Source organism: Macrotis lagotis, chromosome 4 (assembly GCF_037893015.1).
Source record: "Macrotis lagotis isolate mMagLag1 chromosome 4, bilby.v1.9.chrom.fasta, whole genome shotgun sequence".
NCBI lineage: Eukaryota > Metazoa > Chordata > Mammalia > Peramelemorphia > Peramelidae > Macrotis > Macrotis lagotis.
The window spans coordinates 229,820,676-229,846,161 of NC_133661.1; the positions used below are offsets into that span (position 1 = coordinate 229,820,676).

Sequence of the window (25,486 nt, forward strand, 5' to 3'; positions counted from 1 at the left end):
CATATTTCTACAATGTTTAATTATTTATTACTGTCTATGCATAAATTTTCTTTAAGTTATGCTCAGGGATTGCATCATCTCCCCTTCTGCTCAAGTCTTTCTTTTCTTTAATTATTTAATTGTTCTCCCCCTTTTCTTTCTTTTTTTCCTTCCAAAATCCAATGAAAAGCCCTTAGGAATCTCCATTTAGTTAGGTAAAAGTTTGTCTTTTTATTTGATCCTTATCTGATTGTATCCCATTAATTTTCTATCAACTCTACTTTCAACTCATTTATAGTATTTCCCTTGATTTTTTTGTTGTATGGAATATGCTCCCCCCCAATTATGAACTTCCATGAAATAACAAACATTTGCTGAGCACTTAAAAAAGACAGACTTTTGATTTCATAGCAGTAGAGAACTGATGAGGAAAATTCTTAACTAAAGCAAATTTGCAGGAACTCTGAAATATATAGTCTTAGAGAGTTAATTAGGGGAACTGAAAGGATACATCAGATTTTAGACTTGATCTCCAGGCTTCTAGAGGAGGTGGATAGAGCCCTGGAGTTGAAGTCAGGAAGACCTGAGTCCAAATCCTACATTAAACACTTCTTAGCTGTGTGACCCTGGACAAGGCATTTAATCTTTTCTTCCCCAGTTTCCTCATTTGAAAAATAGGGATAATAGCAGTACCTATTACCAAGGTTGTCATGAGGATCAAATGAGAACATTTTAAAGTGTTAAAGTAATGCTAAGTATGATTGTTTATTATTGCTATTTTTTCTGGCTCCATGGCCAGTTCTCTACTCACTGTGCCAATAATGCCTACTTGGCACATAAAGTTTTACAGTTTGTAAAGCACTTTAAATGCATTATCTCATATGATTTTCATGACCAACTTATGATGTTGTTATTCCCTAATTTGAACAATAATTTAAAGTCATTTTTGAAAAGAACTTGTCAACCAACTATCATATTTTTTTATTTGTTTTCTCTGTGATTTCTTTGCCCAAAGCACCACACCTTGATATAATATTCTCCTACCTGAATATAAGTTCTTGGAAGTCAGGAACTTTTTGATTTTTTTTTATATTATCATCCCTTAGCATAGTACCTAACATATAGTAAGTTCATAACAAATTATTTTTAATTTATCTATCCATCCACTCATTCATTCAATGCTATGCTGTGTACTATGGGGATCTGAAAAGAGTATGAGACACAGTCCATATTCTCAGAGAACTTATATCTTGTTGGCATTACATTAGTACTTGAAGGACCTCAGAGACAATCTACTTCAATATCCACCATTGACTGATTAAGAAATTGAGATCCATATAAACACATAAAACAATTAGAAAGCAATACTATGTGTGTGATTAAATGTAAAAGTCTGTGGTATAGATAAGCACCATAGAAGAGAGGAACAGGGTAGATCACCATGAGCTAAGGGTATTGGAGGAAGGCTTTATAGAAGTCAGCAAAGATGGATAGGATGTGGTACCATCTAGACATAGCAATGATACATAGTTTTAAACTGTTAATACCATGTGCTACTTGGTAACAACATTTAATTTCTTATTACTGCAGAGGAAAGAAAATAGCATGCCCCTAGATTTACAGAAAGAATGTTATAACTAGAAAGTCCCTTGAAGAATACCTAATCTAATTCCTTCATTTTATAAATTAGAAAGCTAAAGCCTAGAGAAGTGACCCTTATTAGGACTAGAATCATATATCTTGATTCTTAGACCAGGACTCAAAAGACTATACTGAGTCTCAGGCAGGGAAAATGGCCTGACTAAAAGCAAAGAAGTGGGACAGAGTAAAACATAATTATGAAGCAGTGAAGAAATTAACCCAACTTGAATGGAAGATGCATGTGGGGAAGTAGAGGTAAATGAGGTTGGACAGGTAAATGTGACTACTGCAGCTTTGAATGCTGGGAGAAAGAATTGGCACTTGACCTATTAGTCAGTGCCAGAACTAAGAGTTCTGGATCACAGGATGACATAATGAAAATGTAATATAGAAGAAATAGTTTTGTGAAGCAAGTCTCACTTGTCTTCTTTTCTTTGCAGCATGCACTTGATGCAGATAATGCTGGAGTCAGTCCAATAGGAAATTCTTCGAACAACAGTAGTCACTGGGACCTTGGAAGTGCCTTTTTCTTTGCTGGGACAGTCATCACCACCATAGGTATTTTTAAAATTAAAATTACTACTGTTATAAGTGATAAGTTCACAGAAAACTTGACCACCTTCTCACCCTAAGTTTCACGTGAAAACATGAAATGTTAAGTCATCCATGGTATATGAAGAGTTGTCATATTTTAGCAATACTCCTATGTGGGATTCAACCCTAAAATGGGATATTGGTGAGAGAAAAAAGTATGGATATATGATCTATGATTTCATCACTTCCCATTGTGGGAATTCCTCTATCAAGGCATTTTATTTCCCCTTAGCATGCAATTTGTGGGGTTAAGTAACTTGCTCAGGGCTGAATGTCAGAAGCAAAATTTGAAGCCATTTTTCCTAACCAGAAGTCCAGTATTCTATGCAGATATATACATATGTAAATATATATACACTATATATATATATATACATGCATATATTTATATATATGTTTGTTTATATATCTCAGTTTTATGCACATCAGATGTAGGGGTAATAAATATATGACCTATATTCAAACTTATTTTTGGTTGTGGAGTCTTCTAGCAAAAGTTAAAAATTGAACAAAAGGAATCAACTTCTTAGAAAGGAAGAATGGAAAATATTCAATTAGTTCATCAATAAGCATTTATTGGGCACCTACTATATGCAAGGCCCTGTGTTAAAGACCAAGGTTGCCAAAAAAAAGCTAAAGATATCCCTGATATTAAGGAGCTTACAATCTAATAGGGAAATAATGGACAACTATGTACAAGCAAGGTATGTATAGGATGAATAGTAGAATTAAAGCATATTAGAAAAGATTTGATGAAAGAGTAGAGTAAGAATTATATTATCAACAATAGCTTATTCTTGTAAAATACTTCCTTGTTAATAAGATACTTTTCTTTAAGGAAGTTTCCATCAATTGGGTTAGGACTGAAAAAAATATTGAGTATTAGTGAAACAGAATATTATTTATTAAAAATTCATGAAAGGATTCAGAAAACCTGGGAAGTCTTATATGAACTGATGAAAAATGAGGTGACTATAGTATCATTACACTAGAACTGGAAAGAACCTCAGAACTAGGGGGAGGCTAGGTGGTGCAGTGGATAGAGCACCGGTCCTGGGGTCAGGAATACCTGAGTTCAAATCCGGCCTCAGACACTTAACAATTACCTAGCTGTGTGGCCTTGGGCAAGGCACTTAACCCCATTGCCTTGCAAAAACAAAACAAAACAAAAAAAAAGAACTCTGATTGACAATAACCATGACTTCAGAGGGCTCGTGATGAAGCATGATTCCCACCTCTTGACTTTTATAGTGCCTACCAGGTCTTACATACATTATTTTATTTGATCCTCACAACAACCCTGCTAGATAGGTGCCATTATTATTCATGTTATATAGTTGAGGAGATGAATATTAAGTGACATGTCTAAGGTAGCACAACATGACCTCTGATCATCCCTTCTCCATGTCCAATGCTTTATTTATTATGCCTCAGCTGCTTCCAAGATAGGCATAAACAATCATTCAAACTCAGATATTTGAGTTGAACTTGAACCTTGAAACTCTTAAAGGAGACTAGATTACTGGTCATTTTGTGTACCACCAACAGAGGCTGCCATTCATTGCTAGTCAAGTGATGTTCTATCATCCCAGACACTGTGCTTGATTTTCCTTTCATTGACTGGTGGAGTGATTGTTTGTACTCTGCTAGCCCAGAGATACAAAGTAAAGTTCTTCTGAGTGGGCATTCTGAGTTTCTAAATCTTTTGTGGAAAAAGCCTTGAAGGATTTATTAGCAACATTAGATGACCTGTTTCCACAACAGTCAAGAGGAGAGCATTACTTGCTACAATTAGAGGATGTGGTGATTTTTGATGTGGGCATGGAGGATTTTGAAGATTTGAAAAAAAAGATTCTCTCCTTCACTATAAACCCTAGAAAGCATCTTGTTCCCATGGATTATGGGAGTAATACATTGCCATTAACTAAAATTCAAGGTGAACGCAAAAGATTGTGGAAAGCTGCCCAGTAAGAGTTGTAAAACAGCATTAGGAGTTCAAATGGAAATAAAACTTTATATCACTCTGCAGTTTGCATTGCAGGGACTCAAGCCTGACATGATATAGGAAGTTGTAAAAAATTTACAGGATATTTGAATTTTCTTTCTCTAATCACATTCTTGGAAAACATTTGGCACTGATAGATGGAATTTACTTCTTCTGATACTAGACTTTTCCCCTCATTTATAAAGTAAATTAATTAGCTCTTCATTTATCAGATAGGAACATCCAACCTCAGGTACCTGGAAGACTTGAGGTTGGAAATAAGCTTGCTTATTTTTTGTTTGCTTATTTGTTTATTTATTTATTTGCAAGGTAATGGGGTTAGGTGACTTGCTCAAGGTCACACAGCTAGGATAATTGAATTTGAACTCAGGTCCTTCTGTCTCCAGAACTGGTGTTCTATCCACTGCACCACCTAGCTGCTCCTAAGCATAGGTATATAAACAATGAGGAAAAAACTGATGTCACAAAATGCAATTGTTTAAATGAAAGGAGTAGGCTATGTCCTATTAAATAGACTCTTAAGAGGTAGCAGCAGGGCAACTGAGTTGAAGAGAGGCTCAGTATCTTGTTAGTTGTTGGCCTTTCTCCCTCTCAGACTCCTGCTCTTCATAAAGCATACTTAGTATGTTATTTTGCTGTTAGTAACTGGTGGAATAAGAGTGGGTGTTGGTAGAATTGAGTGTACATGGGAACAGAACACTAGTTTGAGAATGGGAAGAGAAAATGATTGATGCACATAGAAGCTGAGTGTAAGGTTGTTGTATAGTTTTGGGCTCATTGACTCCATGTGGATTCCTGGCAATTTTGTGAGTGTCCCTGAAGAGACTGGAGGGATAATACAGAGACAAACCACCTTCAACCTACATGACTAATTTATCTAAGTCTATTAGTGATGACAAAGTCATGAAACTGCACCATTTTGAGTTTCTGGTGGTTTCTATTATGAAAACTAGAACTCCAGGGGAAGGGGTAGTGAACTTAGTGTCCAAGTGCCTTATTTCTGGGAATGAGTGGCTCTGTGAAATTTAGGAGAGTTTTAAAAATTGAACAAATTTAATGAATTAGTTATCATAGCTAGAGACAGGGAGGTCAATACTGGATGAGTGGTTAATTTGGAGAAAAGAAACTCCATGTTCAAAAGCTACCTTTTCCATACTAGCTATGTGGCATATTAGCAAATAATTTAATCTCTTAGTGTTCTCAGCAACTCTCAATTTCCTCTAAGACTATGTTTCAGATCAGTTGTTGAAATGTATTAATGGAGAGAATTTTCACAAGAGTTTTCCTCCATAAATGAAATCACAGTTTGAGACTAAATAAATCCCTAAAATATCATAGATATTTGCAAAATAACATCAAGTTAGGTTATCTATTTTCCTCCAGAAGCTCTAAATTTTAACGTAGTTTGTAACAAAAACATAGTAGTAGGGGCTGTTAGAGGCAAACTCAGCTACAATAGCATAAAATGGTAGCTGAGGGGCAACTAGGTGGCATAGTGGATAGAACACCAACCCTGCAGTCAGGAGGACCTGGGTTCAAATCAGGTCTCAGACACCTAGCTGTGTGACCTTGGGCAAGCCATTTAACCCTATTTCCTTGCAAAAACCAAAAAAAATTAAAAATTAAATTGAAAAAATAAAAAAATAAGATAAAATGGTAGCTGACTGCAAGAAATAAGACAGTAGAAGCACTAATTAGGAAAAGTCAGTACTCTGGGGTCATTTACTTAAGGGCAAACAATCCTCTAAATCTTACTCACCTTTGAGATAATATTATATTATCAAATAATATGATAACTGAAGTCCATAATTAGGTACCTGAGTTACCAAGAAAATGTTCAGTGTATTGTTTACTAAATAAGAGGAAGGTTCAGTTCATTTTAGAAATATAGGCTTCTCAAAAGTCTTAGTACAGTTTTAAGCTTTATAGCTTAAAATTAATCATTTAAAATGACAATCTACTAAAGCTTAAAATATGCTGACTTTTGGGAAATATGTTACTTTTTCTTTCTTTTTTTTCTGGGGTTAAGTGACTTGCCCACAGTCACACAGCTAGGTAATTATTAAGTGTCTGAGGCCAGATTTGAATTCAGATCCTCCTGATTCCAGGGCTGGTGTGCTCTATCTATTGTGCCACCTAGATCCCACAGGAAATATGTCTAATGAAAATGTTTAAAGTAAAATAGAAATTAGAACTATTTATTGAGATTGCTAAATACATGTGGCATTATCATATGCAACTGCTAGTGACAGGAAAAACAAAATCTTAAATTTCATGTTTTATGAAATTACTATTATTCACTTGTTTGACACAAGGCAAAATATTAATTATAAAGTATATAGCATTTGCTTAATACTGTCTAATTCATCTTTGTATGTCCTAAACACTTAGGACAGTACTATGCAGTTAGTTGACTGTGAATTAAATTTAAATAGAAATAAATTGTTGACTTTAGTGAACCTTATTTGAACTTAATTTATTTTCAAGTAGCTTCTCAGTCTCTCTTGGTCTCTGACTTTCTTAAATGTCCATTTTTATTTATTTTTTTAGCATTCTTAAACAATTAATTTTGAGTTCTAAATTCTCTCTCTCCTGCTTACTCCAGTCCTACCTACTGAGAAGGCAAACAATATAATATCCATATGTGAAATCATGCAAAACATATTTCCATATTATTCATCTTGCAAAAAAGCAAGAAAAATAAAAGCAGAAAAATATACTTCAGTTTTCATTCAGAGTTCATCATTTCTTCCTCTGGAAGTGGATTTTTTTTATCATGAGTTCTTTGGAATTTTCTTAGATCACTGTATTGATGGGAATAGCTATGTTTTTCATAATTGATCATTTTTACAATTTTGCTGTCACTATGTACAATGATCTCCTGTGTCTGCTCACTTTACTTTGCATGAGGTAATATATCTTCGCAAGTTTTTCTAAAACCATCCTCCTCATCTCTTCTTAGAGCACAATACTATTTGATTACAATCATAATGATATTATAATCATAATATTATGAATGTAATGCCAAGTAAACACAAGTTTACAAGAGACATACTTCTTCAGCCATTCCTCAATTTATGGGCATTCTTTGTCCCCCTCAAAAAAGAATTGCTATAAATATTTTTGTATATATATATAGATTATTTTTCTTTGCTCTCTTTGGGGTGCAGATCTAGTAGTGGTATTGCTGGGTCAAAAAGTATGCACAGTTTTTTATAGCCCTTTAGATGTAGTTTCAAATTGTTCTCCAGAATGTTTGGGGTTCACAACTCAACCAACAGTTCTTTATTGTACCTTTTTCCCCAATCACTCTAGCACTTGCAATTTCTGATTGGTGTGTGAGTATAGCTCAGTTATTTTAATTTTCACTTCTCTAATTATTAGTCATTTAGAGTATTTTTTCATATAATTACAGATAACTTTGATTTCTTCTTCTGAAAATTGCTTGTTTATATTCCTTGATAATTTCTCACTTGGGGAATGACTCTTATTTTTATACATTTGACTCAGTTCCTTATATACATTTATCAGAGAACCTTGCTGTAAATTTTTATGTTATTTTATTGTCTACATTGGTCAAAATGTAATTTCCTGGATGATATCTTTTAGTTAAGTCTATTTTTGTTTTTGCTTTATTTGAGATCATGATTGCTATCTTTGTCTTTTTAACTTCAGATGAAGTATAATAGATTCTGTTCTATCTCTTTATTTTAACTGTATATGTCTTTCTGTTTTAAGTATGTCTCTTGTAAACTTGTGTTTACATGGCATGATAATATCAGAATTTTAGAGAATATATTTTTCTCTAAACTCTTTAAAATAAATTCTTTAGATTGGTTAAGATCAATTTTACAAGAATTATTATAGTGTAAAATTGTGTAAAAGAATCACTTTTTATTGGTTAAAATGCAAATGAAAATTAAACTTGAAGGGCATTGCAAAGCCATAAAAATGGAGAATCCTAAATGATTCTCTAGCATTATGTTTCAAATTCCCTAAAATTCTCTAAAATAAAAAATATAATCACATCCTTTGCCTCTTATAAACAGCATGATGTTGGATTCTGATTTCTAATCCATTCTGCTATCCACTTCCATTTTATGGATGGGTTCATTTCATTTACATTCACAGTTATGACTGCCTGTGTATTATCCTCCATTCTATTTACTTCTATTATTCATTCTTTCCTACAAAAAGTATGTTTTGCTTCTGATCACTGTTTTCTTTAATCTGTTCTTCCTCTTATCATTCCTTTATCTTTTTTTCTTATCTCTTAGCCCTCCTATTCCCTGTTGGATAAGATAGATTTCTATGCTCAAAAAAGTATATTTTTTCCCCTTCCTTGATTTAACCAATTCCAATGAAAGTGAATTCAAACTTTGTCCCCATCTTTCTCTTCCATTGTAAAAGCTCTTCTTTGTATGCCTCTTTTATGTGAGACAATTTCCCCCATCTTATCTTCTTCTTTTTCCAATAAATTCCTTTTTCTCACCCATTCATTTTTGTTTTGTAATCAACCCAATATTATTGGCTCAGTTATGCCTTTTATCTATGTAGACTGTTACTAATTGGACTAATAATGACATATATCTTCCCATATAGGAATGTAAACAGTTTAAATTTATTGAGTTTTCTTATGATTTCTCCTTCTTTAGTTTAAATGTCAGATTTTCTATTCAGCTCTGTTTTTTTTTTCTTTTTAGAAATGCTTGGAATTATTTTATTTCATTATATATCTATTTCCCCCTGAAGGATTATACTTGGTTTTGCTAAATAGGTTATCCTTGGTTGTAATCTTAATCCCTTTGCCTTCCAGAATATCATTCCAAACCCTCCAATCCTTTAATATGGAAACTGCTAAATCTTGTGTGAGCCTGACTGTGATTCCATGACATTTGAATTGCTTCTTTTTGACTGCTTGCAATATTTTCTCTTTGATATGGGAACTCTGGAATTTGGCTATAATATTTCTGAAAGTTTTCAGTTTGGGATCTCTTTTAGGGGGAAATGTACAAATTCTTTAAATTTCTGTTTTATCTTCTGAATCTAAGGTATTGGAATAGTTTTTCTATTTACTTTCTTTAAGTATGATGTCTAGGCTCTTTTTTTATCTTGCTTTCAGGTAATTGAGTAATTTTTTAAAATTGTATTTATTTAAGGCAATGAGGTTGAATGACTTGCCCAAGATCACACAGCTAGGCAATTATTAAGTGTCTGAGGCCAAATTTGAACTCAAATCCTCTTTACTTCCGAGCCAGTGCTCTGTCCTCTCTGCTACTTAACTGCCCCATAATTCAGTAATACTTAAATTATATCTCCTGGATCTATTTTCCAGGTCTGTTGTTTTTCTGATGAGATATTTCACATTTCCCTCCATTTTTCATTCTTTTAGCTTTGTTTTATTGTTTTTGATGACTCATTATCTTTCACTTGTCTAGTTTTAATTTTTTTAAAGAAAGATTTTATTTTGAATTTTACAATTTTTACCCTAATCTTGCTCCCCCTCCCCAAAGAAGGCAGTCTGTTAGTTTTCACATTGTTTCCATGGTATACATTGATCTAAGTTAAATGTGATGAGAGAGAAATCATATCATTAAGGAAGAAAAATAAAGTATAAGAAACAGCAAAATTACATAATAAGATAATGATCCCCGCCCCCCTAAATTAAAGGTAATAGTCTTTGGTCTTTGTTCAAACTCCACAATTCTTTCTCTGAATACAGATGGTATTCTCCATCACAGATAGCCCCCAAATTGTCCCTGATTGTTGCACTGATGGAATGAGCAAGTACATCAATGTTGATCATCATCCCTATGTTGCTGTTAGGATGTACAATGTTTTTCTGGTTCTGTTCATCTCACTCAGCAAATTCCTCCAGGCTTCCCTGAATTTCCATCCCTCCTGGTTTCTAATAGAGTGACAGTGTTCCATGACATACATATACCACAATTTGTTAAGCCATTCCCCAATTGAAGGACATTCACTTAATTTCCAGTTCTTTGCCACTACAAACAAGGTTGCTATGAATATTTTTGTACAAGTGATGTTTTTACCCCTTTTCACAATATTTTCAGTGTATAGACCCAGTGGTAGTATTGCTGGATCAAAGGGTATGCACAGTTTTGTTGCTCTTTGGGTATAATTCCAAATTTCTCTCCAGAAAGGTTGGATGAGTTCACAGCTCCATCAGCAATGGATTAGTGTCCCAGATTTCCCACATCCCTTCCAACATTGATCATTGTTCTTTCTGGTCTTATTGGCCAGTCTGAGAGGTGTGAGGTGGTACCTCAGAGAAGCTTTAATTTGCATTTCTTTAATAAGTAGTGATTTTGAGCAATTTTTCATATGACTATGGATTACTTTTTTTTCTCATCTGTAAATTGCCATTGCATATCCTTTGACCATTTGTTAATTGGGGAATGACTTTTTATTTTAAAAATTTGACTTAGTTCTCTGTATATTTTAGAAATGAGTCCTTTGTCAGAAACATTAGTTGTAAAGATTGTTTCCCAGTGTCTTATATTTCTTTTGATCTTGGTTACAGTGGTTTTGTCTGTGCAAACACTTTTTAATTTAATGCAATCAAAATCATCTAGTTGTTTTTAGTGATGCTCTCCATCTCTTCCTTAGTCATAAACTGCTTCCGTTTCCATAGATCTGACAGGTAAACTACTCCTTGATCTTCTAGTTTGCTTATAACATTGTTTTTTATGTCTAAATCCTGTATCCATTTTGTTACATGTTGATCTAATCCCTAGCCAGATATGGCAGAAAGAAGTAGAAAGAGAAATACTATTCAAAGTAACCTCAGACCTGAGAATCTACCTGCCAAGGCATACTCAAAAACTTCTTGAAAACAATTACAAAACAGTTCTCATAAATATAAAATCAGATTTAACTGGACAAACATCAACTCCTCATGGATAGGCTGAGCTAATATAATAAAAATGACAATTCCACAAAAATTAAACTATTTATTTAGTGCCCTACCAAGCAAAATTCCAAAAAATTACTTTAATGAGTTAGAAAAAATTGTAAGTAAATTCATATGGAGAAATAAAAAGTCAAGAATTTCCAGGGATTCAATGAAAAAAAGTACAATGAAAGTGGCTTAGCTTTACCAGATCTAAAATTATATTATGAAGCACCAGTCATAAAAACTGTCTGGTATTGGCTAAGAAATAGAGTGGATCAGTGGAATAGACTAGGTGCAATAGCAAGAAATGATTATAGTAATCTGCTGTTTGATAAAGTCAGAGTTCAGCTATTGGGATAAAAAAAACCCTCTTTTCAATAAAAAGCAGTTTTAATTTTTAAAGAATTATTTTCTTCAGTGAGCTGTTATATCCTTTTCTATTTGGTCTATTTGGCTCTTAAAGAAATTTCTTTTATTCAATACATTTTTGTATCTCTTTTAGTAGATTGATAATTCTATTTTCATTCCTATTTTTCCTCTTAATTTTGCTACAACTACTCCCATCTTTTTAACTCTTTCAGGAATTCTTATTGGGCATGCATCCATTTTTCATTTTTCTTTGAGACTTAGCCATTTCCCACTGATGTCTTCTTCTGAATTTGTGTCTTGGTCTTCTCTGCTACCATATGGTCAAGTTTTTTTTTTTTGTTGTTGTTGTTGTTGTTGCTCATTTTTCAGCCTGCTGCTTGATTTTGAACTTTATGTTAAAAATGGACTCTGCTCACCTGGGTGTTGGTAGGTACTATCCCATGATTCAGGCTTTTTTTGTGCTGCTATTTTAAGAACTAGTTCTGAGGATCTGTAAGTTTTTGGCACATCCAAGTTGGTGTGATCTGAGGAAGGACAGGCATATAAAGTCCATTGCTAATGTTGCCTCTCTATGTGCTCTGGGCTGGCTTCATCCTATGTTAGGGATTTCTCCTACCAACCTCTAAAGATGTCTTACCTGGGAAAATGTCTCAGTATATCTCTTCGTTGATTTTACCACTCCAAAATGAAATTTGCAGTATTATTTTTAATGTTGTTTGGAGAGAAATACCGAGATAGTTTGGTTGGGTTGCTATCTCCAATCTGTCATCTTGGCACAACCTCCTCACTAATCAAGTACCTTCCCTTTTTTTTTAATTGTGAAATAGACCATAATAATTATGCTTAGGTGATACAAGGCATTTGTTTGTTCTTTTTTCATATTATAACTTGACATCCTTTCTGCTCTCAAGTATGGGAAGCATAAAATCAGTATATAACTTAATCAAGGTAGTATATGACTGCTATTTGGATTTTGAAATATATTACTTTGAATTTTCTGTTTTCATGACTTTGCACTGTCCATCCATATTTACTCTTGATTTTAATCTGAACCAATCAAAAAGTGACTAATCTTAGAATAATAGTATTCTAAGAGCAAATGGATAAAATATACCTTTAGAGCGACTTTTAAAGTCAATTCATTTGCAAATATATAAGGGAAAATTCTCACAGATAGAGCCAGAAGTCAAATACAGGTCTGATGAATTTAAACCAAAAGTTTTTTCATTGGACCATGAGAAATACTAATGACTGACATAAAAATAATTCTGTTTTTGCTTTTGGCACAAATTAATTATTCTATCAATTGGAGGTCCCCTTCCTCCCAATTAATTTTAGTAAGGATTTTTTCAGTGGCAAGAGGTGACCAACAAGGCATTTTTCCTTATTAAAATGACTAAAAAGCCTAAAGTTATTCATTTAGTGCACTTACTTCATAGCATGAAAATGAAATGACTGGAAAAAAATTTAACATTAATTTCTTTAAAAACTTAAGCGTTGGGCATAGCACCACAATCAGGATGAGGGTGCCTATAGCTTTGAAACAGAATATGAAATTTAGAGGATGCTAACTGTGCTCATGTTCCCATAGAAAGGTAGAAATAATTTTTTCTCAAATATTTTCTCAAGAAAATACATTTTCTTAAAAAATGCATGTGGGGTGTGGAGAAGCTAGTTAACATATGTGATGCTTTGTCAAAGATCTTCCTCAGGGCAAGCCAGGTGGTGCAGTGAATAGATCACTGAGGTCAGGATGACCTGAGTTCCAATCTGCCCTCAGATACTTAATAATTGCCTAGCTGAGTGACTTTGGGCAAGTCACTTAACCCCATTGCCTTAAATAAAATTTTTAAAAAAGATCTTCCTCAGTTTCACCCTTTTCATTTACCACTTGGCAATGACCTCCCCAATTGTCTTAGTCCTTTCTCACTTGGGGATCAGTTTTCTGGGTAACTCTTCACTTCCTCTCAAGTACATTTGTTTTTAAAGGTTGGGATCTGATCCCAAATCTTATGTGACTTTCCCTGGGCATCAAAATTGATATTGAAAAACTTTTTCAATAATTCTGGAGAGTGATTTGGAAGCATGTCTAAAGGACAATAAAACTGTATGTACCCTTTGATCTAGCAATACCACTATGAAGTTTATATCCCAAAGAGATCATAAAAAAGAGGGAAAGACCCACATGTACAAAAATATTTATAGCAACTCTTTTCATAGTGTCAATGAATTAACAATTGAGAGGTTGCTCATCAATTGGGGAATGACTGAATAAGCTAAGGTTTGTGAATATAATGGCGTACAAGTGTTCTTTAAGAAATCATGAATGGCCAGACTTCAGAAAAGCCTGGAAAGATCTGCATAAACTGATGTTGAGTGAAGTAAGCAGAACCAGAAGAACCCTGTACACATTAACAGCAACATTTTGAGATGATAAACTATGATATACACAGCTGTTCTCAGCAGCTCAAAGATCATGGACAACTTGAGAAACCTGTAATGAAATATGCCATCCGCATTTTACTTTTTTAAACTATTTCAATGTTTTTTTTTTCTTTTTCTCTCATGATCTCTTCCCTCTTAGTTCTAATTCTTTCACAATAAGACTATTATGGAAATATGTTAAACATGCACAACCCATAGCAGATTATTCACTGTCATGGGGAGTGGGGAGGGATAGGAAGGCAGTAGAAGAATACAGAACCCAAAAACTTGCAAAAGGATGAAGTATATCAGTATATAACTTAATCAAGGTAGTATATGACTGCTATTTGGATTTTGAAATATATTACCATTATGAAGTCTATATCCCAAAGAGATCATAAAAAAGAGGGAAAAAGAGGGAAAGACCCAAATGTACAAAAATATTTATAGCAACTCTTTTCATAGTGTCAATGAATTAGCAATTGAGAGGTTGCTCATCAATTGGGGAATGACTGAATAAGCTAAGGTATGTGAATGTAATGGCATACAAGTGTTCTATAAGAAATCATGAATGGCCAGACTTCAGAAAAGCCTGGAAAGATCTGAAAACTAATTTTGCATGTAATTTGAAAAAAATAACTAAATAAATGAGATTGCTAGTGATGACTTTGAATCTAGAATGAGTCACTTTTGAGTGGTTAAAAAAAAGAATATTAAACTTGGTGGGGCATTAAAAAGCCATAAACATAGAGAATCCTAGATGATTCTTTAGTATTATACAATAAGAATAATGAAATGGAAGCCAAATTCCTGATTTGTGCTTTTCCTTTGGAAGGTTGTTTCACAACAAGAGTTGACAGAACGCCAGCTAAAGCTCAGAAGATAGAATAATTCATTCTTGCTGTTCTTCTCATCAAACTTTTGTTCAAAATGAATGATTAAAGAGCCTTTTCATAAAAATTTCCTTGAGTTGAATGAGTATTAGGCATTACATTAAAGTAGAATTTGAAGCAATCAAGCAAAAACATTTTAAGTGACTCTTTATTCTTTAAAAGTTATATTATAAACAGATTATCATCACCCTTTACATATAGGATCTAATGTAGAAGGTAGCATTTAAACTTATACAAAGAAGAAAAGGATAGAAACTAGAAAGTATTATTTTCCTTTTACTTACTTATCATTCACTCCATTTCTCTAGCCCCCTTACGCATCTACCTTTGGTTGATCGGATCCTGATGAACAATTGAGTCTCAAAAAGAAAAGCTTCATGATTTGCTTTGACCAACAGATAAAGCCTATAACATTAGATTTTACTGAACTTGGAATTATTTATATTCCTTAGTTGTTTACAAAGCTAAAGATACAGTAAAGGCTAGATCCTTCCATCAACAGTTTTTCTTCTATATTTAGCACCTGTTTCAGTCATTTGGGACTTCCCTATTCAGAGGGTATGAGAGATCCTCATTTAGAGCTTAGAAGGTAGACTATGTCTGTTTTCCTTAAACTATCCATTAAAGATGTTCAAAGCTTGAATTATTTGCATGTTTCTGTACTTGGTCTCTTAATCGGGCAGTTATGGGATAGTAGAAATATGAAATATTCCCTTAAATTAGGGAATCATCACAGGACGATTAGTAATCTTAATCTTGGGCCAAATCAAAATATATGTGTGTTTATGTTAATGGTATTATTTAAAGTTAAATAGAATTCTTCTAAAGGAAGTGCTCCAAGAGGGAATTTATTATCTAGTTATATTTCAAGAAGTAGCATCTTATGGTATATTGTATTTGGAATTATACACAAAAGATTGCTAAACAGGAATTTATCAAACAATTTACTGCCTTAAGGTTCAGAATGTTCATTTTATTCTCTCTTACTTTTTGCTGCCTAACTTAGATGATTGACAAGGAATTTCTAAATTGATGTAAATTTCAGATCTTTTATAGAATTCAGATTGTCTATGAATTTCACTGGGAACAATTATATCTTTTTGTCAATTTATTTCATTTTCATTGTAATCCTATATATTTTATTTTATGAATTTAAAAATTAGTACTCTGAGAAGGGATCTATAATCTTCTCCACATTGCCCCAGGGTTCCATGATCCAAAAAAGGTTAAAAAGCTTGAATAGAACCATTTTTCTATTTTTAAAAAATTTTCTTGAATGGGTAAGTTTTTAAATACTGAAGCACTAAGCAGCTGACTCTCAAATTCACCAAATTTAGTACCAGTTTACCATGTTCCTTCATGCATCTTTTCTAGTTTGTAGGGAAAATATATAATGAAAACTGATCTTTATGCAGCAGTTTTAGTTTTGTGAAATCCTTTGCATACATCATCTTTTTTGAATCTCAAGCCCCTCAGAGAGGCAATGTATCGAGTTAGAGTCAGGAAGACTGGTTGAAGTTCCACCTTTAATATATACTAGTTGTAGGTTATGATCCTACTTGTATGCTGAATTCCAGACATCTTTCCTACTATTAGGTGATGATCCAGATTGGCAAAAGGATGTTTCTTCAGTAGAAATTCCCTTTATCAATGTCTGATTTGAGAAATAGCTATTTAAGCTTTCACAATTATCAGAATTACAGAGAAGGAAACTGAGGATAAGAGAGGTGAAGAACATTGCTTCTCAAAACGTATATTCCTGTGTCTAAAACTATTATTCTATGACATTGTATTATTAAATAAGATAAGGAAGAAAACTTGTGAACACTATATTATATTGTGATTTAAGTGTTTCCTAATTCCATTTTAATTGGGTTCCACCATATTGTCATTCATATCTGTTCAAGACCAGTAGTATGTCAAACTCAAGTGGAAACATCCCATGGGTTATGTATTACCTTAGAAAACCACAAATTAATATCTATATTGTATTGTTATTTATTTTTAAATGTTTTAAAAGGCAGTGGTCACTTCTGAAGCTCTTAAAATGGAAGCTTGTAGAACTCTAGATAAAGAGGATAATACTATTTTCTTTCTTAATTTAATTTCTCTTATACTTCCCTTTCTTTTTCTCTTAAAATATTAGGATATGGAAATATTGCTCCAAGCACTGAAGGAGGCAAAATTTTTTGTATTTTGTATGCCATCTTTGGAATTCCACTCTTTGGTTTCTTATTGGCGGGCATTGGAGACCAGCTTGGAACTATCTTTGGAAAAAGTATTGCAAGAGTGGAGCAGGTCTTTCGGGTAAGTACTGTCAGACCTAGGGCCCAATAACTTATTACCATGACAATCTTTTATTCTCTATATCCAGAATACAAAAGGAATTTTAAATGGCATATTATGTTTTCAATTTAATTTTATGATCTTATCCTCCATGGTTGCAAATGCTACAATAGATGTTCTGTGTTCATGACCCTGGAAGTTGAGTAATGTCACATTTCAAGAAATATTTTTGTAATGATCTGAATCTGACTTATGCAGTGTCCTGGTAATTTTAGTCTGATATTTGAATGAAATGAGACAGAGGTAGGATATTTAATAATCAACAAAAAAAGGCTTACTTAGCCATAGAATAGAAAAGATTCTCAACAAAACTATTTTGCTTAGCCTTGCTTCATCTCTATCTAAAAGGCATCCATCTAGTCAATAAGGCAGAGTATGGTGATTCCCATGACTGAGACATCAGCCAACTTTGAAGGGCTCTGACTTCATGTGGGAAGGACTTTTTGTACCTTTCAGTGAATTGGAAGCCATCCCTCAACAAACAAATCTTAGAGACAGTTTCCCCAACTTTTAAGAAAAGAACTAGCCTAATCTCTCTCTTCTCTCTCTCTCTCTCTCTCTCTCTCTCTCTCTCTCTCTCTTTGTGTGTGTGTTGGGGAGGGAAGGTTTGGCAGTTCCAGAAGTTAAGTGACAGGAGAGTAGGACAGAACTTTTAGAATAAGACATAACCTAGTGTACTTCAAGTCACACCACATGGGTGGTTGCCTAACTTGCTTGTGTGTTAGGTTAAAGTTAACAAGAGAGTACTTACTATACTTTTCATTATTAGCATAATTCTGAAGTCTTTTAAAAGCATACTTTCTTGTACATAACCACAATTTAAAAATGACTTCAGATATTAACAAGAATCCATCAGTGGTCTGATGTTAAATACCAATGGTTATCCATTCTGACTAGAATTTTCTGCCACTACTACCAAATCTAGTTCTCTGGTAAAAGCATACACCAAATATGCTGAAATACTATATTTTTCCCCAAGTTATTATGTTGCTAGAGTTTAGGGATGTTTTATTTTTAGAATTAACCACAGATAGTTTCTTTAAATGGGCCAGTCTCCAGAAATTGAACTTGCTCTGGAATGTGATGCTGAACACAGGTTTTTAATTTCATGTGCCATCCATTCATGTTTCATCTGAGCAGAGAATTGACTTTAAAAAAATCTCAAAATATTTGCCCAGAAGTATTGCTTGCTCTTATCAAGGGTGCACCTGGTCTCTGCAGTGGTCACTGTGGAAACTGTGTAGAGCTCAACTTAAAAGCCTTCTCGTTGATATTCACTGCTTTCTAAATTAGAGATGGTGACACCATCTCTGAACCTTTTTGAACTCCTTTGAAACACTTCCTTGTCAAATAATAGCTCTCATAAATCATCTTGAACTTGGGAAATGTATCATTATAACCAAACACCAAGAAAACCAGACTTCTAAATGGAAGAAATTAAGTATCTCATCTGGTTCTACCATTTTCCCCCTTTTCATTTATTTTTTACAGGTCTCATGGCTGTTTTTTTTCAGAGAGCTAGTATAGTGAATAGGGCTCAGGATTTGGAGTCAGAAAGTCCTGAGTTCAAATCTAGTCTCAGATACTTACAAGATGTATATCTTAGGCAGGGCACATCAACTCTGTCTGCTTAAGTTTTCTCAACTGTAAAACAAAACCCAAAATAGGGAAAATAATAATACCTACCTTCCAGTGCTGTTGTTAGTATCAAATGAGAAAATATTTGTGATCAATTCTTGTTTCTTTCCTTCCTTCTAAAAATGAGGAGTTTAGATAACCTCCAAAATTCATTTTAATTTTTAAAATCATTTTTCTATATAAGAGGATAGATCATTAAAAATACATCTATTCAATCAACTAATTAGCATTTAGTAAGTAGTCACTATTTGTCACACACTGTGCTAAGTTTGGGAATAAAAATAGACAATAGGCAAAAAACTCTACTCTCAAGGATTTAAGAGACTGCTCCCCCCCATCCAGAATCCTGTAGTATATGCTATAGTGTATTTTTGATGACAAAAGAATAGCTAGTACTAATTATCTCTTTCCCCTTAAACTGAAGTATCTCAAAATATCTATGTTAATGTTTGAGATGTTTGATGATGTTTGAGATGGAGTTTTACAAGCGAGCATTTCATTTTGATAGGAACTAGTCCATTCTAGTTGAAATGAAGTTTTCCTGAAAGGCCTGAATTAATTTACAAAATTTAGGATGAGGCTTTCTCTTATTCTCAAACTGGTTTTATTAATATGAATAAAACATGCTTATCTATAAAATGCCTGAGTATTATGTTTTGAGAGAACTGATGAAATACTTTATAGCTATGCAAATAAAAGAATTATTTGACTTGCTCATTTCATGTGGAATTCTAGTAGGAAAAATGAGACCCAATACTTTTCACTATATGTTATAAATCTATAGGCATAATAATATTATAGTAATTTAATATTTATAGAATGTTTCCTTCACAAATAACTTTCAGAAGTATATAGTGTTGGGGTGGCTAGGTGGTACAGTGGATAGAGCACCGGCCCTGGAGTCAGGAGTACCTGAGTTCAAATGTGGCCTCAGACACTTAATAATTACCTAGCTGTGTGGCCTTGGGCAAGCCACTTAACCCCATTGCCTTGAAAAAACCTAAAAAAAAAAAGAAGTATATAGTGCTGGTATAATTATCCCCATTTTAGAGAGATGGTGAAACTAAGACTTAAGAGAGTTACTTAGCCATAGAAATTGACATAATAAGAGTCATAGGGAGGACTTGAGGGAAAGTTTCTCCATTATTTGTAAATCTTTGTATAGTTAGTTAGGGTCAGAGCCTAGACTTGAACTAGAGTTCTTTGACTTTAAATCCAAGACTTTTCTTGTATGAACACAAAGAACAGCTGAGCAATATATAAAACTCTCCTCATCTCCTCATATATTTCTCATCCTCCTTTAACACTCAGCTAAAGTGCCTTCTCTTATGTAAAGTCTTTCTTAATCCCTTTAGTAGATCCTTCCCTTCCCTCAGGTTTCCTGGTATTTACTTTGTGGGAAGAGGTAGTATGGGATAATAGAGAGCTGGCCCTAAAGCTACAAAGACCTGGTTCAAATCCCACTTCTGACTGGGCAGATTTCTGAGTGCCTCAGACCAGAGGTATCAAACATAAATAGAACCAGAGCCTTGTGGCTGCATATTGACTTAGAAAACCACAATTCGACATTATCTTTATTGAATTTTTATTTATTTTATTAAACATTTCTCTATTCCATTATAATTTGCTTCCACCATATCTGCCACTCACTATCTGCTCTTCAACATTGGTAACAAACAAATAGAAAATGGTACACTAATCCATACATAAGTATTCCTGCAGCAGCATATTGACTTAGTTTTAAAATATAATTCTATCCATATTTTATTATGTTTTGGTTATGTTTTAAAATACTTCCCAATTACATTTTTATCTGATTCAAGTCTCACTCAGGAGTCCACATGCTTTATAGGGCCATAGAGTTTGACATCACTGCTATAGACAAGTCTCTGGAATTTTAGATTAGAGGAAAGCTTCTTACCTGCCTTCATAGAAAGAATTTCTTCTCCTGGGAGTTTCCTAAAACAATAAATTTATAGTTCTCACCCCTATGCCTTAAACTGTATAAATTTGATATCTAATTTAATATTTTCCTCAGTAGAATTCATTCTCCTTGACAGAACTATTTCATTATTGTCCTTGAATTCACCTTTTGTCCTGGGAAATAGTAGGTACTTAATAAATGCTTGTTGATTGATTGACAAGCTCATGATAATTCATTTTACATCTTCAAAGGGGATAGAAGAAGGATTAGGTTCTACCTGGTCAGCAAGTGAGAAGGCATTGACTTTACAGGAAAATCTTACTTTATCTTAGGAAAGGAAAAAGTGACTTAGAGAAAATATAAAACAGAGCTCCCAAGTATGTACCGAGTTTATCTGAAGTTTTGTTCTTGCAACCTTGGTCCAACTGCTCTTAGTTTTAAGGAACAGCCCAGGGAGATCATAGGCCTGCCCATAGACCACTGTTAATAAGGACTGTTTCTTGATTTACCTTCTTCTCTTGCAACAAAGCACTGCCAGGATTAGAGACCATTTAATTCAACTTTCTCCTTCTATAAAGTAGGGAGTTGAATACCTGTGAAGGTAAATGACTTGTCTGGTTAGCATTTCCTGATCAATTACCCTCACTAGTCCTGAGATTTTTACTTATTACTTTATTTTTGGTCTAGATCCAGGGTTTCCTCATTACATAGACCTCTTGGAATGGTATGGAAATTCCCTTCTTTCATGCTAATCAGCAATTCTATAGAAACTTTATAGTCTTAGAGGATGAGTGACTTGACCAGGATCATATAAGTAGTAGCATTCAAAGCAGGACTTGATACTAGTCTTTCTATTTTCACCTTTGGTCTACTGTGTCAATAATATCAGCTTCTCAGTCTTGAGTTTGAGTCTGAAATATAGCTGTTTCCATCAGTGCTGATTTATTCTGCTTAATATACCTTTTGGAACTTTTTGTTGACATTCATGATTATATCATAGAAATTATCAAAATAAGAATCCCTAAATTTCCTGGGAAAATATAAACTCTTCATCTAAAGGAGGGTTATGTAATGAAATGCTATTTGGCACTGACACTAGTACCTTAGTGTTGAATCCATTTGACTTAAACTGTGGACCATAAAATGCTTTGGAAACCCAACAGAACTGGACAGTGTTCTTCCCTGGGCTCTTCTGCTGACTGTCATTGAGCTTTGGCTTAGATTCAATAGCAGCTGTGCAATTCTTCACAGTGATCACAGAAACTATTTCAACTGTTTCTCATGAAATCAAAGGACACCTTTTTATCCCTTTTATTTCTCCAAGGGTGAGGGAGGCATAGGTGTTTACTTGCTCTTTGAGTCAGAGGGTGTGGCTGAATAATGATGATGATGATGATGATGATAAATAACAATGATAAATCACACCAGACTTATTTATTGGTGCCATAATTATTCTGAGACTTCAGAATCTGCCAGTTCCTTAAGGAAGGTAGCAATTCCAATCTGTTACTAATAGTCAATTCGTGGTTTTTTTAATCATTTTATTCTCTAAGAGATAGTAAGTTCTGGATACCAAAAACATTCTAAGGGTCAGACTCTAAATCATGCATAGTTGATATGGAAAGCCTGGGTATACAATAAAGATTGGAACTTGGAAAAGATTTTTAGTTTCTTCATATGTGCCTCTGGACTGGCACATAGGAGTGAAGGAATTAACCTAAATTAATTATTATTTCATGGAGATAAATTTTTCTTTTGAAAACAGCATGTTACTTTCAGCTCCATATGTGTAACTTTATCTATTAGTTCCCATTAGCAATAGAAATGTTAATCAGAGATCAGTTACCACTACTAACCTTACACTCAAATAGATTGGGGTATACTTTGGTGGGTGGAATTTTTAGACTAAGAGATAACCGACTTAGAGTGGTAGAAGAAAAGGAGAAATATCAATAGCTTTTTTGCAAAATATCCATAGATACTTGAGGAAATGTAAATATATATGTATATGTATATTTACATGCACTGTATATATTGTACATTATATAATACTACACATACAATATGTGTATGTGTTTGTATATGAATAGTGTGGTACCAGCGCTCAAAAAAGTAATACTGATGAGAGACAGAGAGGGAGAAAGAAGGAAGAGTATAAAGAAAAGATTTGAGGCAGAGCATGAATTTCATGAAACCATTAGTTGGTGGGACATGAATTATGATTCAGTAAAAAAAGACTAGGAAGGCAAGGAAAAATCAGACAGGTAAGAGGAGAAACAAAAGAAAGAAGTATCTTGAACCTAAGAGAAGATAGAATATCCAGGAGGACAAAATGGTCCAGTGTTTGATACTCAGAGAGATTGAGAAGGAGAGGGAGAAGTTAGAGAAAAGGACTACAGATTTGGCCTTTAGGATATTTTTGATCACTCTGGAGAGAGAAGTTTCTATTGAATCACATGGTCAGCAATCAAAATGCAAGTAACTAAATAGAGTGAGTGTGTATTTGCAAATAAAAAAATGAAAAGAGGATAAATTGGTATTGTATCCAATTGTAGCCTGTGGATTACATGGCCTTAACTTCATTTCTCTAAGGTTTTTCGATGACAATACATGATTTTTCCATGGAAATATTTATGTAAAGTTTGTATTTAGCTCTTAGCTATATGTATTCAGTTCCCTTGCAAGTACCAAGCACACAAACAAAGTATTTGATATAGTACAAATTATTATGGATAACAAAGATTATTAAAAAAAAGACATGAATTCACAAACAGTCAAAAACATTCACATCTGGTGGTGTTTGACCTTCTGCAGACATGTCCCTCATCATTCTGGGCTTATAGCACCACCCAGGGGTTGATATTCTCTCCCCCAAGCTAAAAAAGAACCCAGAATTACTAAAAAAGTGATCTCTCTCTCTTCTTCCCCTTGAATTCTCACATTAATTATTTGACTCTCTGCTTTATTATTCCTCATTTCTTATCTCCTTCTTAGTCATTGGGTCCAGGGTTCTCAACAGTGCTCATTTCTTCCTTTTTTGACACTCATTCACTCACCCTACTGTCACTGCCTCCAAGTTGTTCAGGTCCATGTGTAGACACATATAAGTCAACGTTGCCCACACCCTTGAGGCTTAGATACTGCCATAACATTCTGCTCATGTTATGCTAAATCACTTCTTCCATAGCTGTCATATACAACCAGGTGCTGCCGCCACAAGTTCTACCTCCTCTTTTAAGATGAGACTACTTGGGTCAGCATATTTTCCACTCTTTTGTTAGTCAGATATGAAGCCAAGTTCAACCAGAATGCAAAAGGGATGTTCAAATAACTAACAAAAGCTTCAAATTTGCCCATCCCAATCAATGGTTCCTAGTCTTGTCTTCTAGCAGTAAAATTCTATTCATCTCCTTGTCTCAGGATTCATTTCCAAAATCTCTCCACCATCCTTACAGACTTTTTTGGTAGGAGACAGTAGTTCCAGTTCCCATCAACTGCCATCTATACTAGTAACAAGCCATGAAAATTGCTCTGAATCTCTGAAAGCCTCAAGAAAGCATCAAAGTACTAGAGGAAGAAGGAACAAAATTAGCAGCCAAAGGCAAAGAGCTACTCAGGTTTCTTTTATATTATATAAATATCATTTATCAAAATTACTTTAAATTATTGTAGTGATGCAATCAGGGGCCAAATAACAGTCTTCAGATGGTAGAATCTTTCTTATGCATTTATGTTTAAATTATAGCTACAAAAACACTCTGCAGAAAATTCTATGATGTCACAAAATTAGGGGCAGTGATAGTCAAAGAGGTGGTATTTTTGCTTATTTCTCCCATTGTTTCTAAGAAAATAAACTATCTTTTCACTCTAAAAGCCTCCAGATGAAAGACTTGGTGCTCTGTGACCATTTTCCTTCTTCTACTCAGGACCCCTTGCTCCCCAGTTACCCCATCATTCTTCTTACTCAAAGGATCTTCATTCTCATACAAGTCCTTAAAGTAATTTAGAGACTGAGGTTTCTTTTAAGTGGGCATAGGCTCACTTTGTAATCATTATAAGAAATATCTAGGGACTTGGTTCTGAGGTATACTTTAAAAAAATCTAATTACCTTCACTATCCTCTGTTCCTTCCACAAGCAAATGATCTCAGCCTAGCCCCAACTTTAGCTTCACAGGATGCAATCTAATATTGCTATTACTTGCTCTTTGTAGATTTATCTGTAATGACTGATTAGGAGTGTACCTTTGATGTTTTGTTCTGAGGACTAAGATAGTTGCAAGTGGTTTTATTGGTCTTTAAAAGGACCCTTCTTTGAATATGCAGCCAACCTAAAAATAGAACGGTGGAAATTATAATACTTGCCATTCCATCAGAACTTTTAAATGGAAGAATGGGCATTTTTAGGATGGCCCTCCTAGACTTTTCTTTAGTGGTAATTTTACACTGAAGTAATGAAATGGATCCAAGATCATTGCCTTGGGGTGAGACATCAAGTTGGTTTTAGGCAGCCAGGTGACATAGTAGATAGACTTTCAGATTTGGAATCAGGAAGTCTTAAAAAGTCTTGTTTAATTTCAAGTATCCTGCCAGATACTAACCATGGTGACCCTAGGCAAATCACTTAACTGCAGTTTCCTCATCTATAAAAGGGGTCTGATAATGATAGCACCTATTTCATAGGGCTGTTACAAGCATTAAGTGAAATAACATGTAAAGTGCTTCGCAAACCTCAAAGTGTGATATTATTACTAGCTGT

General features: G+C 34.0%; 1 protein-coding gene across 1 annotated transcript in view; it reads left to right on the forward strand.

Moving 5' to 3' along the window:
- Nucleotides 1-25,486, forward strand: part of KCNK10 (potassium two pore domain channel subfamily K member 10) — a 175,121-nt gene that overhangs the window by 93,390 nt on the left and 56,245 nt on the right. Inside the window, exons 3-4 of the mRNA XM_074232058.1 lie at nucleotides 2,061-2,178; nucleotides 16,968-17,128. Coding sequence (XP_074088159.1) covers nucleotides 2,061-2,178; nucleotides 16,968-17,128 — 279 coding nt within the window. The remainder of the gene's footprint in view (nucleotides 1-2,060; nucleotides 2,179-16,967; nucleotides 17,129-25,486) is intronic.